This window comes from Triturus cristatus, chromosome 3_1 (assembly GCF_964204655.1).
Source record: "Triturus cristatus chromosome 3_1, aTriCri1.1, whole genome shotgun sequence".
Lineage (NCBI taxonomy): Eukaryota > Metazoa > Chordata > Amphibia > Caudata > Salamandridae > Triturus > Triturus cristatus.
In genome coordinates, this window is record NC_140583.1 from 899875499 (window position 1) to 899893588 (window position 18090).

Sequence of the window (18090 nt, forward strand, 5' to 3'; positions counted from 1 at the left end):
GTGAAAAGAGAACCATCTCCTATGCTCTCAGTAGTCATTAATCCTGCTCTGCATGTATGAACTCATTGGTAAAGACTAGAATAGTATATTACAATCTTGATTTATCTGTTAGTTGAACAGTTTAAAGGGGGAGCTCTGAGAGTCTTAAATTCTGATTTTACTTAATACACAAGTATGCTGTTGTACTATCAATGAATTAAAAGTGAATTATCTTCCGGTTATTGCATTCAAGATGCATTTCATATGGTTATTTACCAAACTTGCTGTGAGCCAACAGTAACTCTGAATTGGTTCTGCATCATGTACAACTTGTTATAGTTATTGGTTTCTCTTTTGCGCCGTCTAATAAGAACTTCAAAGCAGTGGATGAAATGTTGCTACACATTGGCAAAAGCATGCCATGGATGCCTGATTTCAGGTGATCTGTCACTTGCACTAAATTCCTCATGCAGTTTAGTTTACGTTTATTCTATTTATGACGTATGAGAGCACTTTTGTTGGAAAACCTTTATTTCTGTGATGGGTTCTGATTGTATGGGCTTATGGGTTCTGATTGTATGGGCTTCTTTTAGAGAAATATTTGATAGGATGCAATATGCTATACATATTGAATTAATATCTACATCCTCAACAACTTTGTACATACACTCCATTTTTAGGTCTCGCCTGACCCAGCTAATGCGCTGGTCTGGCGAGACTTATTGAGAGGGCTCAAAAAAGTGCTACCAGGCCAGCCTAGTCCTACAGTGCATGTGCGCGGGCACTTTTACCACGATTACTTTCACTTTAGCGGCCGCACGACCGCTTTGATGTTTGATCGCGATGGCGATCACTTTCACTTTTGAGGCTGCACGGCCGCTTGGCATAGCCAATAGGTCTCACTTTTGGGACCTTATATTTAGTTATGCAACTGTTGCATGGCTAAACACTTATAAGGTCCCAAAGGCGAGACCTATTGGCTATGCCAATGCTTGTTGCTTTAGTTACACAAATATATTTTTAAATTGCTCAATATGCATTCTGTTTATCTCTGCTATTTAAGTGAGGAATCTCGTGATAGAAGATCCATTAAGTTATTGCACATAGCTACATGGCTTTGTTTTAGATTGGCCATAGTATTTCTACAAATAGTGACAAAATAAGAAGAATTTACTGGTAACTCTGCTTTGTTGTTTTACTTTGCATGATTGCTTTTTAATGAATAAAGCCCTAAACACACTAAATGTTAACTCCATTCTGCTTCTTTCCGAGTGACACTTCGCCAAAATGATTGCCTTTCACTAGAGAGGCAAACACCAAAAACCTCTAAATTCTTCATTTTATATCTCTACCGTTCTCCGACTGGAAACCATTGGTTTCTCTCAAACCATCCAGATTTTTTTCTGTCTCTTGTATTATAACTATGTGCCGTATACAGAGAACAGTCTCTGCTGAAACCTGATAAGTTTCTCAAGGTTTGACAGAGGTTTTGAATAAGGAGGGGGGACTACACAGCCTTACTAGATGCAGCACACATAGTATTCTCGATAACCTAACGGAATGGGTGATGTAGAAGGTCCTCCCAATAGAACAAGCAGGTTTTAGGAAAAATCATTCCCCCCTTGATGACATCTCCATGTTGAAACTAATTAAGGAGAAATACACAATCTCTTGTAGGTCAAATGTTTATACGGCCTTCATAGATTTTTCAACGGCCTTTGATAAGGTAGACCATTACTGAGAAAATTACATAATATGGGACTGCCTGCTCCCCTGCGATACTTAATTATTGCATTACATTCTCAAACATAGTGCCAGGTGCTAATGGGAGGAAACCAAGGCTTATCATCTGTAATTCTCATAGCAAATGGCTTCCAACAAGGTTGCATACTAGCACCGGTACTATTTTCCTTAAAATAGCAGATTTACCCGATTGTTTTAACCAGTTAGAGGGAGATGCACCAAAGATAGGCAGCCGTCCTTTTGCATGTCTCCTTTATGCAGGTGATATAGTAGTGATGGACCTAACCCCTTTTGGGCTGAATAAAAAGCTGATATCATTACAGAATGACAAGATGGCTCATTTCTTGAAGATAAATGTATCGAAAAGCACCATTTTAATCATGAAATACAACAGAATTAGAATATCAAGTAATTTTAAGTGGCAAATTGGTCTTGAAAAACTGGAGGTGGTAGATTCATACCTCTACTTACGGAAACTAATAGCAAGTATTATGAAAAATAAACTTCATATCGAACACAGTTCCTGTAAAGCTATATCCCACGCTGATTGGTCTGCGCATTTTCTATACTGCAATGGGCAGAGGCATTTTTCACATCTGTTGACGGTTTTTAAAGCAAAAATCCCCCCAACCCTGCTTTATGCAGTTGAATCAACCCCTGTAAAAGACTGGAGTTTTTTAGATAGGATCAAAGGCCAGATTTTACATACATCGTGGAATTTTAACACGTTAGTTCCATCAGCTGCTATTAGATTGGAATTTGGCCTGATTTCTATATTCAAGGTGTATCCAGGGTTTCACTTTGGGGATACCAGTTAAAAATAGTGAGTCTTACTCATAAAGAGGTTTCATGTGTCAAGACATCTTTGGCGGTATTGGGGGGAAATATTCCCTATATAGTGATTTTTCTTTGGCACTAAAACTCTTCTGTGTACAAGAAGAATCAGTGATTTCCCTCCCGCCATTAGAATTTAAATCTTCTTTAAAAACCTTAAGTGGGAAGTTCAGCTTTAATAGTGATATCAAAATCTGTAATACTAAAGAGAGATTAAAAATAATAACCAGGACAAGCTCCCCGAGAATTTCCCAGAAATATTTATCCTGGAACCTAGAACATGGAATTCGACGTTGGCTCAGCCTATTTCGCATGAATCTCTTACCTTTAAACGGTTTAACAGTAAACTGGTCACAGAACATGAAAAATAGAAACATTTCTAATTTTTGTGATCTGAGTATTCAGAACTTGGATCATGTCTTGTTTGTCTGTCCAGCTTTGGTTTTGAGTCGTTGTTGCTGGCTTAGGCAGATGTTTTTACAGAAGGGTGTTAAAGATGTAGCGTCAGCCCGTGACTTTCTCTTTTGCCCGAAAAATGAAGTAGTCTGTGTAAAATTATTCAACTTTTTAAAGGAGTTTATGAATATATTTTAATCTTTTATATATATTCTTTTAATTGGACTGTTACCCTTTTGTCTGTCGCCCTATTATGGAGTCTTAATATTCTCTCCTTTTCCAGATAGTATTTTGCACATGTTTTGGCTACTACTTAATTGCTCTTTGCACAACTGGGGTATGTTTTGTTTTTCGCCCACTTTCTTGTTGCTAATTTTAAAACTCGATTCTCTAATGAAGTTGGATTTCGGATTGTATTTTGCACATGAATCTGATGTAACTCTACTGCTTTTTTAGCACATGTTGGGATATGCTTTGTTATCCCTATTCTCTTGCTGCTAATTTCAAGTTAACTTTCTGCAGAAGCTGGATTTTTAAATTGTATTTTGCACATGAATTGGCTGCTACTTAAATGCTCTTTGCACAATTCGGGATATGTTTTGTTACTTCAATCATCTTGCTGCTAATCTCAAACTATATTTGGTGAAGCTGCTTAGTGTTGAAAAATCTGTATATGTAGTTGCTGCCATTACTGTGCTTCCACATGTTTTAATATATTTTTGTAATAATTTGTATGTATCTTTTTATGTGGACCTCATTGGAGTTCCAAATCTTTAATAAATATTGAATGGAATTGACTACACAGGACTAATTGGGGTTATGGACCAGCAAGATCTTCCTATTTGAGGTCTGTTTTGAAATGCCCTGTATCTAATCAGAAGCTTCTGGAAGTTCAAATGTTCCTCATAGTTGAGTTTGGATGTGCTCTTTTAAGATGGAGCAAGCTTGGAAGTCTCTACTCACTGAGCTACAGTCCGTCCAAATATTTGGGCATTACTGTGGATCTGCTAAAGACAGAATATAAATGTTCTAGTCAAAATGTCTCTTAGTAAAGGAAAGGTCTTTGAAAGTCAGGAGATATTTTAATTGTCTTCCTGCAGCTCATGGATATAGGTGGCTCGTGGTCATGTGATCATGGTTTCTGAAAGGAAAGGATAACATTCTGCCACTTCCTCACAAGTCTCCATGAATTACTATGTTACACTTCACAAATGCCACTCTCTATGGGGACTACCTATCTTTAGAACCATGTGGAAGGCTTGTCATTCAAGTCTATGTGCTAGACCTCATCGGGGACAGTTACAAAATTGAGTTCAGTCTTTCCCTGCCTATTTCTTCGACAATGTAATGAAAGGTCTCAGATCTCCCCTGGACCAAGGTATGTACCCTCACTTTCCCAGGGAGAGAATATCAGTTCCAAACTTATGGAATATAACATATACACTGCACTTCCTAAGGTGGGCAAACTTTCATCACTCCCCCAAAGGCAAGGCAAGAAAACAATATATCGAAATATACTTTGCACATCACTTGCCAGGAGTAGAACAACTTCCTATAACACAATTACCTGCTAGAAGGGAATTCACCCATCCTTCTACAACAGAATACTTGGCCAAGAAGAGTTCACACCTCCTGCTACAAGGAAAAGACGAATTGGTATATCTGGGTTGTATTTATTAGTAAATAGCACCACACAATAAGCCAAATGCACCTATCATAGCAGACTCTAACATATCAATAGTATGATTGAAATACACAATCAAAGCAAATATATATGTAGAAATATATATGTATGGATATAAGAATCAGAAAATAAGAAGGAAAGGAAGAATTCAGAAAAGAATCAAGAGACAGTTAGTAGCAGAGTCACCTCACCTACTGCTCCATCATTTCACCCCACTTCGCTCAAGGGGAGTCCTTTGCTTGAACCGGGTGAACGCTCAGAGGTGACACCAGCCTCCACTCTTCCGTGACAACACATCTGCTCCACGGCGTGAACTTCCACCAGGCCAGTGTAGACTCCCCTTTTTAATACAAATTCAAACACAACGAAGCTTCTAGCAAGCCTCGCCCCCTCGTTCTCATGAGAGCCCGTACCAGTCTGCTCCAAGGCCACTGCATTGGTTGATCAGGCCTTTGCTATGGCTCCGAGACAGACCATGTACATTCCTCTGATAAGAACCAGTTCCCTCTAGTCAGTAAAGTGCGAAAAACAGGAGAAGAGCAAAACATGCCCTTCCCACCTCTGTAGCTTCGTGCAGGCACAGAAAATACCTTCAGTCATGAAAATGGAGTTAATTAAGCCATGCACACAAAGGCCCAAAGCAAGATGGAATCAGAAAAGCAAGGATGACATGAAACCATGTCAAAGGCAATAGTCAGCACTGCCATAAAGCAAGGTAAAGTCAGAAATCAGAATGACATGAAGCCATGTCAAAGGCAATAGTTCAACACATAATTCATATAAACCAAATAACACTATAGACTTTATCCCTCAGTATACAACATTGAGCACATGTGTGCACCACCACCCACAAGACTGCACCTCAACATCCCATACCTTCTATTCTTGGCAAGACTATTCTACTAAAAGACAGCAAGATTACAGGACAGAAGAGAAGCAGGCATATGCAAACCCATCCTACATTAAGGCTAGGGTAACATAACACACTTAAGTCAGTACAAAATGGTGGTGGTTGAGGGTCATCATAGGGTGTCAGACCACAAAAGTGGCTCATTCACTACAGACAGCTTCATGTTATAGGTTGTACTTGAGCACCTAGAATGTAGTGAGTTCATTTGAAGTGTAGAGGGTGGCAATGGAATGCACTGAAAGTCATTTGAAGGAGCCTCCTGGCTGGTCCATTTGTGGTTGCTCTGCAGAATAATAAATGCAGTTGACAATAATGCAGGAGTTGTGCTCTCTTGTGTAGTAATAGTGGACGTAACACTCGGTGACAAGTAGCTGGTGGGGGAAAAGTCCAAAGAGCACTTCCAATCCCTGGATTTTTATATTAATCAGGAAGTTCAGGAACCACCATTTAACTGTGAACCCACAAGGTACTTTTACTAACTGAGGAGAGTTAGTAATATATGTGCCACCTATTTGTCCATTTTGGTGGCGTTTTACATCTACACATGCCACTTTCAAAGCGTTTATTACCATGAACTGAGTATTGCAGGATTGGGAGCGTTCGACGACTAAGACCTACTCCACAAGGTACTGTACCATTACTAACAGTGGAGGGTTGGTTATGCTAACTGCTCATCATGGCTGTTTTCATAACTCTCAGTAATATCAATTGAATAACTCCTCAATGGTTGTTTCAGCATTAGCAGTTTAAATTTCTCACCTGTGCTCTTTCCTCTGCATGAATGGGGAAGAGCTCTGCACAGTGCAAGCAACACTCCTTTATTGCGACAACATCATCACGGTTTATGTGCAAGGATCACATAAGCATGGTGGCCAGTGGAAGCATAAACCCATCAATGTCTACTGGGATACCTGGCCCGTAACTGATTTGGTTAAGTGAAAATAATCAAGCTGAATTTTCTCTGTCTTGAGATAACAAATGTGCAACATTAATACAGCTGCAGACCTTTAAGTGACAGGCGGCTAAAACAAATTGACTACTTATAAAACTTATTAACATGGGTTTTGGTTTTGCCATGGAATAACTGGCATTGCCAGTTGGAGAAACAGTCATGTTTATTATTCTAAATTACTATTTTATTTCCTATATTAGATAATTATTTTAGATTGTTAGCTTCTTACTCATATAAAACTTTGTGATGGCTGCATACAGTGTATCCCATCTTTTTTTCATAGACTGGAGAGGCGTCGTTTCTGTGAAAGCACCGGAAAAACTCCTATTTAATGGCCATTGGTGGTGACAAGATGTCTTCAGCTAGCAAACGAGGCATGTTATTGCATAACCTTGAATTTGAAGGAATGAATGAATGTGAAAGCATTGAAGAATTACCTATTAGAAATGTAGAAGGTGACACTTGCTGTGTTTATGGAAATGTTGGAGGTACGTACTGGTGCACACATCAGTGTTGTGCTGGAGACGGACATAGTTCAGCTTTTCAACAGACTACCTGGGGCAGGGAATGCTGATTGTCTTTACCGATTACATGTTATTAGCTGTGCTGTTGATAAGTCTGCGGGTGTATGAGTATGCTGTAGATAAACATAAATGGAGAGAAGCTGCAGTGACAGACAAAGGGATGAACAAATTAAAAGAGTTGTTGGACTATGTGTGGCCAAGTTATGGTGAGTTGAATGATGTCCTGAAGTTGTTTTGGCCATGTTAGAGAGGAGTTGTTTATAGTTAATGGAAAGCTGGATAGGAATGACCGGTTGGTGCATCCTGAAGGTATTAAGAGTCAAATAGTTAAACTAGCACATGAGGGGCGTCCTGGTTGGAATTTGACTAAGGAAAGAGTGAGAGGGCAGTGTTGGTGGCTAAGGATGATCCTAATAATGGAAGGAGTTGTAAAAGATGGTTTATAATGGGCCTTTAATGACAAGTCTAAAGTGCTAAGGCAGGTTCCTTTTACCCCAGTGGATGTCCCCATTGAACAGCGGTTCCAAAATATGCATGGATCGCATTCAGCCTTCTACCACTCCATGGTAGCAGATGAAGTTATCACTACGCAGTCCAGGCATTCCACCGACAGAAATTGAACTTATGTTTTTTCTCCTGTGTCTTACAAGGAAGGCTAGTAAGTCTTCTGTACATTCTTTCAGCTGGCTGATTGTGTTTGCTATTTCTCGGAAATATAATGAGTCTACTCTTCATCTTCAATGGACTGGCCAGGATCATTCCACTCTGTGCATTGCCTCCTTCTGGGCTGAATGCAGGGCCTGTGTAACACATCTACCTGTGCCACCCCATTCTTATCATTGCCCTCTGTAGGCTAGGTGTGGGGTTCACAGCCTTCTCCTCTGAGCCTGGTGTCCTGGTGCCTTAGAAATTGAATGATTCATTAATAATTCACTTAAAGTTACAATACTTTAATGTCTGTTTTTTTTCAAATATTTGATATGGGCATATTATGATTTACTGATTAGGTATACCTCAGATATTCAGTAATGAGACGAACATGAACGCAGATGTAATGGTCCACAGTTAGTGCTGTCATTCTCTTGTTCCCACCCCATCGTACAGGCAGCATCCAGGGGGACGAATCAAAGTAGTCCTTTGGAGATAGTAGCTAAGTGTGCCTATCCGCAGTAAGAGGCGGGGCTTCAAAGGAATGAGGCCTTGGTCTAATAATGCTTATTTATAAATCATCGAGACATATTTTATAGGTTGCTTTCCGCACAGACATCAGATCAAAACAATTTTCTCCTAACTGGACTAAATTATATACTGGACTCGGGGAAAAGGACACTGAATTAATACACTTTATTATTGTATGATACTGGTTTATTTATTTTATTTTTTATTGAGCAGAGCAAGAGGTAAATAAAGAAAAACATTGCAAAGTACAATTAGCATTCATTTCATAAATAGTATGGCTTTAAAATGTAAAAGTACAAAGAAATAGAAACACTAATAAAAAGTGCAATGTGCCTAGTGCATAACAGCAAAAGTACATATACGCAAAGGACACTGAATTAATACACTTTATTATTGTATGATACTGGTTTATTAAAGCATTTTATACCACACTGAGGTTGTCTCCAAGTGCTGAGGAAAGTGTGCAGGAGAAATTAAAAAGAAGGTCCAGATAGGATAAAGAAAAGGGAAAATTGTTTGGCTGAAACATTTAATCCCTTTTATTTTGGCTAACCATTGTATGCTTGCTTTTTATCCCTGATGGTTATTCCGAGTAAACAAATGTAGAAAACATTTTTGGCCAAGTAAGCTTATTTATAGATTCCGTTCAAATAAATATTTTTAAACAAGTCGGATTTTATTTGTAAATATAAAAACTAATCCCAATAAGCTATTTGTGTCAACCTATATTTTTTATGATGTCGCATGGTCGGTATAAACAGAAGTCAGCACTCATAAGGGGCATGAATGCAGTGTTCATTCTTGCCTAGGCCAGGCAGTTATTAAACCTATAAATTTGCTTTTTTGACCCTTGTTAGCTTATCGTCTAGGGTCAACTTTGACATCGGTGTTTTTCAGAGTCTCTTACATTGATCTTTACCTTCACGTAGTTAGATGGACTGTGCCCGTGTAAAATGATTGTAGAATTAACCCCATGTACGAATGCATATGGTAGATATTCAATGTATAAAGAGGGCAAGCAGGATGGTCAAAATATTTCACAGGAATAAATTGAGGTCTTGAGCAAGTACAGTTTGCTATAAAATGCATTGCTGTGATGTGACTAGATTATGCTGCGCACTTTTAGCTTGCTGCTTGCATGGACAATAAAGGACATTTCCTACCGTAATACATCTTAGTGAAAATGGTACATACTTAAACAACACTGGTAATATTTTTTTTCTTTTGGAGAAAGTATGTCTGTCTTTTTAATAATTCACTTTAAACCATTTACAAAATTATCAAACCATACGTGTAGGACTGTTCGTGAGATCTGCCTTCTTTTGTTTCCTGTTTTACACTATTTTCAGGTAAATGTTCATCGTTTTATGTAATAACACAACGCATATTTTGCTTCCATTAGACGTAGTTATTTTTTATGCATCTATCAATTTTAGTGCAACGGCCGATTATCATATTTCTTTTGTTTTTTTAAGGGCACATTTAGGTTTCTTCTCTGTCCGAGACAGTCACTCTCCACATTAGCACAGCCTCTCCCGCAACTGATTATTTGGCGAGGTTAAATCAGGTTAAAATGCTAGCTATAGGATCCTCATTTTTCAGCAGAATTGAACCTCACCACTGAGTTTGTCACTCGAATTGGTGTTTTCTGTAAAAGATAAATAGAGTTATAAATATTTTATCACTTTTCCTGTCCTGGATATTTTCTTAATTATGGACTCTGTAAAAATTCTATTGAACTGAGTTCTTGGTTACTAGATGAGAGTTAAAAGGTTTAAAATATTTTTGGGGAGGCAGTGTAAATGTACCACATACTTCCAATTACGTAATAGTATGGCGGTTGTTATGATGATGGTCACCGAATCACTAAGATGCCTCCAACTCCTTGTGCAGCCCCAATGGAAGATTGCCTGACAATTCCCTGGCCAATTCGTTGCAGCTTCGTAGGACTCTCAGAGACTTTTGGGATTTGTATTGAAAACTAACTGCTAGGAACAGCAGAAACGTGTCTGAATCCGCTTGCTTGTTTTTTGCTGCCTTTTCATAATATATATCAAACTCAGACCAGCGAGCGCGAGTGATTTGCCCAGAATCACAGGATGTTGAGCCAACGCTCTGGAACTGGGTGCCATGTTTGAGCAAAGTTGGCAGCTCTGGCCGTAGGCCACGTCTCCTCTTGCGTCTCAACCCTCCTCATTGCTGGTTACCCTTAAACCTCAAGGATAACAAATAACTTGTCTGTTTGCCATCTGGCGGCTGCTGCTGTTTCTGGTCACCGTTCTTTGCTTGGTGCATTGTGACAAGATGACTAATGGTTTCTTAAACATCTTGATGCTCTGTGCGTGTCTTCTGACCCTGGGAAAAAAATGGCACCAAGAGTACCCCACACTACTCTGGCATCTACTGGGTTATCACCAACTGAGGTAGGAGGGCATATGTTTGAAGGATACCCCATGGCAATGAGTTCTTTCATCTGGATCCTTGTTGGTGACAAGACTATAAAGTTGCTGCTGTGAGGTACTGAGGCCGAGTGGCCCTCACTGCCTGGGTATGAGGTAGTCTTCAATAATGGCTGTGAATGTGAGGGCTCAACATCCCCTTCTGCACCTCTGGCTTTTAGTTTGATGCTTACTCCGTTGCCCCAAATGTTTCTACATCAATCCTCGATCATATAAGGGCAGCATTCATGGGTCCTCTTTACACTGTAGGAACCAGTGCGGTCAGAGCAGGGATTGCCTGCAACAGGCCCAGCATCAACAGTAGAGTGGGTTGGTTTTACAAACAATGCCTAATCATCCAGTGACTGACGGGGGAGTCCATATCGTCACCCCTCAGCGGAAAGTGAGCATGCTATCAAGGCTGAGGATGGTAAAGGTTTGGTAAGCTCTGTGATAACAATTGTCAGTGATAAGGTTATTCGTTTAGTTCTTGTGAAAGAATCTGTTCATCGATGGCCCAAGGTATTTCTTTCTCTGATAAGCCATCACGCTATAAATGGTGCACTCCAAAGGAGTGCCATGCCAAATTTCTTCATACAATACTAAGGCCCAAATATTAATATGTTTAAAGTAATATCTCTACTGTGGCCATACTTTTTGAGACAAATTATACAGATAATGCGAGTTCTGACTGACTAACAACAACTTCAGTTCCTGCTCAGGATGAAGACAATTTGGAGCTCTAGACCTATATAAATACTGCTGCTGAATGTCACGTTAGTCTGGCTATAGACAGGGTGGTATAGACAGACAGAAGAAATGAAAAAACTGGCACACAATGATGCTTCAACATCTTGCCCCTGTTTCTTTAGATGACATTTTCCCCCATATCCAAAGCCTCTGAAAGAAGCGGTGTCAGATAAAGTAAGGAGAATGAAGCTGGTGGAATGAGAGCTGGACCTTCTCAGTTATCCTCATGTGTGTTACAAGAGATGAAGCCAGTTGCACTTACTTGGTATCGGACTGCTGATAGATTGGGACTAGTATTTCCTTCTCTGAATCAGAAACAATCTCAAAATTCAGGTAGCTCAGTAGTTTAAGATATTAATACAGTTAATTCATGTATAAATCTGCACAGGGAGACAAAACTCATATTTGAGAAAGTCAAATTGGTTCCTCCAGGTAGAGTTGATGCATATTCTCAAGTACCAGGAGTTGACTCATGTGTCGGTAGAAAAACTAAGGATTTGATAAAGTGCATGCTAAATTGGAGGATACAGAAAACAGACAAATTTGTTACAATCAAAAGTTGTTGGGATTAACGAGAGGAGAAAGGCTCAAACATCTTGCCTTTATTAGATGTACAAGCCTCCGAGTTGATGGAAGGGGTACAAAAGTGATCTGCCCAGCTGGCTCATTTCTCATATATTTAGTGGGCTTTCTCCTTGGAGATAAGTTATGTAGTTCTGCTAGCCAGGAAACCCTGGTACTTGCAAAAAACATGCATTTTATTTTCGAGCGGACTTCTCTATGGCTACAGAGGAGAAGCACTCACCGTATTTAATTCATAAATTTAAATATAGCGGTGTTGGAAGAACCATCCAGGCTCAAGTTCACATTCCAAGGAAAGACTAGATTTTTTCTGATGGAGTCACTAGCTGTAACTTAGCTGGTGTAAGTGGAACAATCTAAGTTTGAGGAAGGAAGAGCAGGCAGAAATGGACTAGCTATCAGTGTAGAATTCATCTGCATTAAGGGGGCTCAAGAAATAGACAATATTTTCTCACAGCCTGCCATCGGTCTTTATTTCTGATAATGCTTTTTTGATATCCTCCTTCTCTTCATGCACTTTCCATATTGTTGGGGAATATCTAATGTTTTCTGGGAGAAGTAAAATAGGGAATGCCACTAAAAGAAGACATGCATTGCTGCACAGGGAAGTGCCTGATTTCTCAATACCTTTTTGTGGGTTGTGGTGTTGTGGTTAAGCAGCATAGTCTTTGTGGTGGGAGGACTTATGTAGAGATGAGCTGGCTAAAAAAAGAAAAGAGAAGAAAAAGTGAAAGAAAGAGATGTGGTTAAAGTGGTACTGACATTAAAACTGAAACATTAATGTATAATGTGAAACAGAGGGCGAGTTTGTGATGTGCCAGCATGCCAGTGGATGACGTTAAGTTATCAACTATGGTAAAGTTACAGCAGCAACAAATGAGGGAGAGTAATAATAGGCAGATATGTGGACTTCCTTTGTGATTAACTATTAACAGATATTGCAAAAAGCCATTTAAAATCAAATTCTGTTTTCTCCTTTGAAAACTAAATAATATACAACATCCTGATAGTGAGATTCCGAAGCTGGTGCATCACTAGAAGTCTGCACCTATTCTTATCGCACATAAGTCCAATCTGCTACTTTCCTCAGCATCTGATGCCACTGCATCCTTAACAGTTTTTTGATCTAAAAAGAAGTCTGCCCATTGCCACAGACACATGACCTAGACAACTACTGCAAGCCTCTATCTTAGATTCATTTTGTAAACCGACCTACATAAAAAAAATTAATGGGACTGCATAGTTGATATTTTTTTTCTTTACAAGCCTAAGCACACAGGGAAAGGGATAGAATTAACTTAATTTCTCTCAGGATAATTCATCTATATTCTGTTTTCAGGAAGTGTATATATTATAGTAGTCCAAAAAATAAAACTCCCCATGAGGCCTGCATCTGTGGTCTCAGATGCCTGCATCCCCTTACACATTGCACTTTCTGTTCACAGATTTCCGTTGCTTTCTCTGGAACTGGATCCAACACACGAGGAAGATCTTCAATCAAACAATTCCTCATGGATCTTTCACCCTTGCCTTCTCTCACAGAGGTAAGAGGAACCTGACACAAAGCGCAGTACCCAGGTCACTGCTGGCCTCAGGAACAGAGATGCAAGCAACCACTTATAATCTGGGCCTCCTCCCAGATTTAGTGGTGAAACTCCTCTTTGCAATCCTAAATCTATCTTGGCGTTGAGTCATCCTTATTAGGTGGAAATTATGGGAACATAGAAATGGTAGTGCTTACCAAATTGTTTTCATGGTTTTGTTGGACGTACACCGGCTTCTCATCAACAATTATCACATTTCCAGACACTCTCATATGCTGACCTATATAATCTCTTCCAGCATCATGGAACCTATAGCTTCAGTCCCTATTATTGCATTAAAATGTGAAACTGGGTTTGAAGAGGTACTGCTCCTTTCTTCAAGTATGTCTCATGCTAAAACAAGTACAGTCCCAGACTTCCAAAGTACAAGTAGGCAGTATACATGGCAGCAATTCTGCTTAAATGAAAGTCATGGACCAATAAACAAGCTTGCATCAGCTCTTGTGAATGAATACTCTCCCATTGAATAATGAAGCTTGTGTACATTAGTCATTATAAATAATTTTATGACAAGGATGCCAAGTGCTACATTTTTGATAGTGTTTTAGTCTTGTACATTTTATTACACGCAATACCTTTGTTAACTTTCGGCTGAAGGAGGATTAATAGTACTTCACAGTCCCTGTCAACAAAGCAAGTTTCCTCCTAGCTGCCAAGTCCAGTCCCGTATAATAGTCATTCATTGATTAATAAAATACATTTAATGTTACCTTTAAACACATTCTTGCTCTGTCAACCTGTGGTCAGATATTTATTTAAGCATACTTAATTATTCATTTTTAAACATTCTACGCCCTATTATGCAATAAGAGGAAATAAAGAAGTACTTAAGATGTGAAGCAAAGATCTTATCACAGAAATATAATGTTAAAAATATTGCCTTTGAAGTGTTAATCATATGAAACCTGGCTGAAAAGCTCCTCGAGGAAAGAAGATAACTACCTCAAGATGTGTTTAAAACCATCAGGTCATGCACGCATTGTTTATTTTTTTTTTTTAATTACCTGTTCATATTCTGGTGCAATGTGTACATAGCACTATTAGAATCCAGTAACAACCCAGATCCTGTTCAACAGTGGCATAATTCAGATGCTTGGCTAAACCCTTTGATGTCTAGCTCTCTTGAATCAGGAGGTTCTCTTACTTTCCTGAGGTTATTAAAATCCTCACCTAGACCAGTGATGGTATTGACTGCATTCAAACAGGTGCGAAATACATCAGTTTGAGCAACCAATGATTCAACTGCTTGCCAATGGTAGACGGTCTTTGCCGCACCAGACTGTCAGCTTTTTTCATCAAATTTCTGGGTATACTAGCAATTTGCATCCTTAGAGTATTTTCATCATACCAGCCCACCCCTCTCCCCCAACACTATTATTACACTCCAGAGAACTTCTTGTTGAGGGTCTAAAACTGATGAAAGCTCATTTTTTCTACTCTTGGTACGTTACCATGGAAAGGAGCCAGGACGCTTACTCAGCACTTAACTAACCTAGGTGAACAAGTCAAGATTTCAGATTTCAGCATGGTAATTCTGATCTAGGTTCTAGCCGTCTTGCAAGTGGGTCACTGGTCATGCACGGTAGAAGTATTATAATGGAATTTTCATTGGTTTTCTGTGCTGACCGATAATCTCAGTTCTAGGTCATCCACCCTGTCATCACCTTTACGGTCCTCTATAAGCCAGCCACATTTTACATTTGGCCATCACAAAGGCCCCATTTTTTAAAGTAAACTTAGACACTGGATGAGGCAAGGCCTCTTCTATTCTGAGGTGGCTAAATCTGTGTCCGACAGAGCACTGCTGTATTGTTTCTTACCTATATATACTCTTCTATACCTACCCCCTACTTGTAGAATTGTGCGTCTGCCATATGTTGTGAATTTGGGGGGGGCACATCCGCATATTATCTAAACTTGTAGAGGTACTATTTATTTCGATTGAAACTTGCTTATTTGCAGCTTTGTAAGATAACTCTTCTGCATGCATGCTATTCTTACCTCCAAATATTCGTGGAATTTTAAAACAAATCATTTTTTTTTAACCTTTGGATGTGGCCGAAGGAGGACAGTGTGAGACACGCAGTCCAGTTGGACATCCTAAAAAGGTTATGGTTCGCAAATCCTACTTTGCATGTAGGAGTGTAGTAAGATAACATGCCGGGGAGTCAGGTAGATTCTATCCTATTCAAAAAAGGATCCGAAGATAATATATTATATAATGACCTTTGCTAAAATTGTGCTTGAATGTTTGACTGTTCATAATAGACCTAATTAATTTAATTACAAGTATCTCTTTATTACCTACATATTTGAAATTATTTTGTCATTTAAGGCAATCAAAATGTACCCAAGGATAATCGCATGATATTGACCTTTCTTACCATAGTTGCCACAAATCCTTTACTTGTTATGAAGCTGGTAATTATGTAACTTTGGTGGAAAAGTATGGGCAGACTTAAGTTTTTGTTTTTAATTATTTGAAACAAACATAGCAGTGTTGCAAGAAAGCATCCTGTGTTGTTTAGATGTATTTTTTAAACAACAGATAATTTTTCCTCAATTTTGCACGCATCCAGTTGCATAAATAAAGCTTTTTTTAGCAATTTCAAAATGATGCTCGAAAACATGTTGTGATCATCAGAGTAAAAAATGTTTAGGAGGTGTAGATATGTTCCAAATGTTCTATAGAAAACTTTTTAAGGAGTCTCTTCAGTGACCTCAGCCAGTAAATGTTTGAGTGACTCAGTTTGTTTTGTTTCAGTGGTACCACATTTTTACAAATTACATATGTAGAGATTCTCCCTATAGCTTGCTATGATATTGAAAATCTGTCCTTTGAGAGGTTTTTAGAGAATTATAAATCAGGCAAATTACTGACTTGTTGAATGATAATATATAATTGGTACTGCAAATTACTAGGGATTATCGTGCGTGTTTGTGGTGGAAGTTTTTGTATTTCAGAATCAACTGAAAACTTCTTTATATAAAAAAAAAAAATGCTTTATCAATATAGGGGCCGATTCCGATGTCGGATGGACCTGAGTCCGTCCGACATCGGTCAGGAACCGTGACCGACCGGCCCACTGTCGTCGGTCCGAGCACTGCAAGTACGATCGGTCGCAATCATATCCCACACAATGGGAGCATGCATTCAGGGCGGAATGCATGCCCGCATTGTGCAATGGAGGGGTGTAGTCCATCCCTGCAACCTGTGGCCGGCACCCCAGGGTGCCTGCCACCGGGTGCAGGGATCTACACAGGGGCTCCATAGGTGTCCCCAGGCCGCCATTCGGCGGCCTGGCACCCATGGGGGCCCTACTGGGGGCCCCCAAAGACAGTTTCCGACTGCCTTTTCATGCCGGAAAGACCAGCACGAAAAGACAGTGAGAAACTGCCATCATACTCCCTTTTGTAAAGAGGCAGCCAGGGGAGTACTGAAGAATTTCCGGACAGCGGACGGGCTTTCCGAGCCTGCCGTCATCCATCCGGAAATCTGAGTCGGGATCCTTTCTGACTGATGCCCATCGGAATGGCTCAGTCGGAAAGGAATCCAGCTGGCACATTCCGATGCTGACGGAAGGGCTCCGAACGTCGTTAGGAGCCATTTCAACCAGAATCGGCCCCTAAGTGTTAAACTGGGCTCCACTTTGCCGAATATTGATTGGTAGGAACCCAGCAATGTCCCTTTTGCTTAATACTGTTGTTGCATCCATTTTTGGGTCAGTATGTGTATGCCTTATACTTCAACATTATTGGTTGGTTTGGTTGGTTGAAAACTGCTTCCTATAGAGGCTGTTTGTTAGCCTATGTATACTGGTTTGTCACTGATAAACTGCCGATATGCTTATCTCCGTGCTAATCTGTGCATTTTAATTGCTAATTTAATAAAAGGGATGTCAAAACGTTCATGCGAAATAGATGTGTATCATCCTTTCTCTTCTCTTTAGTCCTTAGAGGTCAGTGATACAACCCATTTTTTGCAGAGGAGTGAGGGGTTAGCTCTAGCCCACTTATTTATTTGAATCAGATGTGCATCAACACAAACAGCATGCCTATGCAATCAATGCAAGTTTCATTTTAAAATCTTGGACTTGAGTGTTTTTCTGACACTTTTAAAATTGCCGACATTCATAGAAAACAGACAAAATTCTGAAAACATTGTCAGATGGGAAAGAATTGCAATAATTTAATAGAAGTACATTTCACAAAGGGAACTGAGCAGAATAAATTAACGAGTTGCCCCAGTAACTCCCCCCATTAATACGGAGTCCCATACAAATTACTGGGATCATTTCTGGCAACATGTGAGTGGAGGCGCACAAAGTTAGTGTTTTGACCTTTTAGGTCCTAACCTACATAATTTACAGGTTGGAACTTTTAAATAAAAAGGGTGTTGACACTCGCCCAGATTGCAGAACATGTTTAATAATTTTGTCACTCCTATCTGTAGCCATAAATTTCATGATCCGCGGTGGGCTAAAAAGGAGCCCATTTTAGTTGTTTTTTTTTATT

At 39.5% G+C, this 18090-nt stretch overlaps 1 protein-coding gene across 2 annotated transcripts in view; it reads left to right on the forward strand.

Annotated features, from left to right (window-relative positions):
• The window catches only part of FIGN (fidgetin, microtubule severing factor), a 185742-nt gene that overhangs the window by 142601 nt on the left and 25051 nt on the right, over window positions 1–18090 (forward strand). Inside the window, exon 3 of one of the 2 annotated variants that reach the window (XM_085645415.1) lies at window positions 13417–13515. The exons of the other annotated variant lie outside the window; for it this stretch is intronic. Coding sequence (XP_085501541.1) covers window positions 13417–13515 — 99 coding nt within the window. The remainder of the gene's footprint in view (window positions 1–13416; window positions 13516–18090) is intronic. 2 annotated transcript variants of the gene reach the window in all.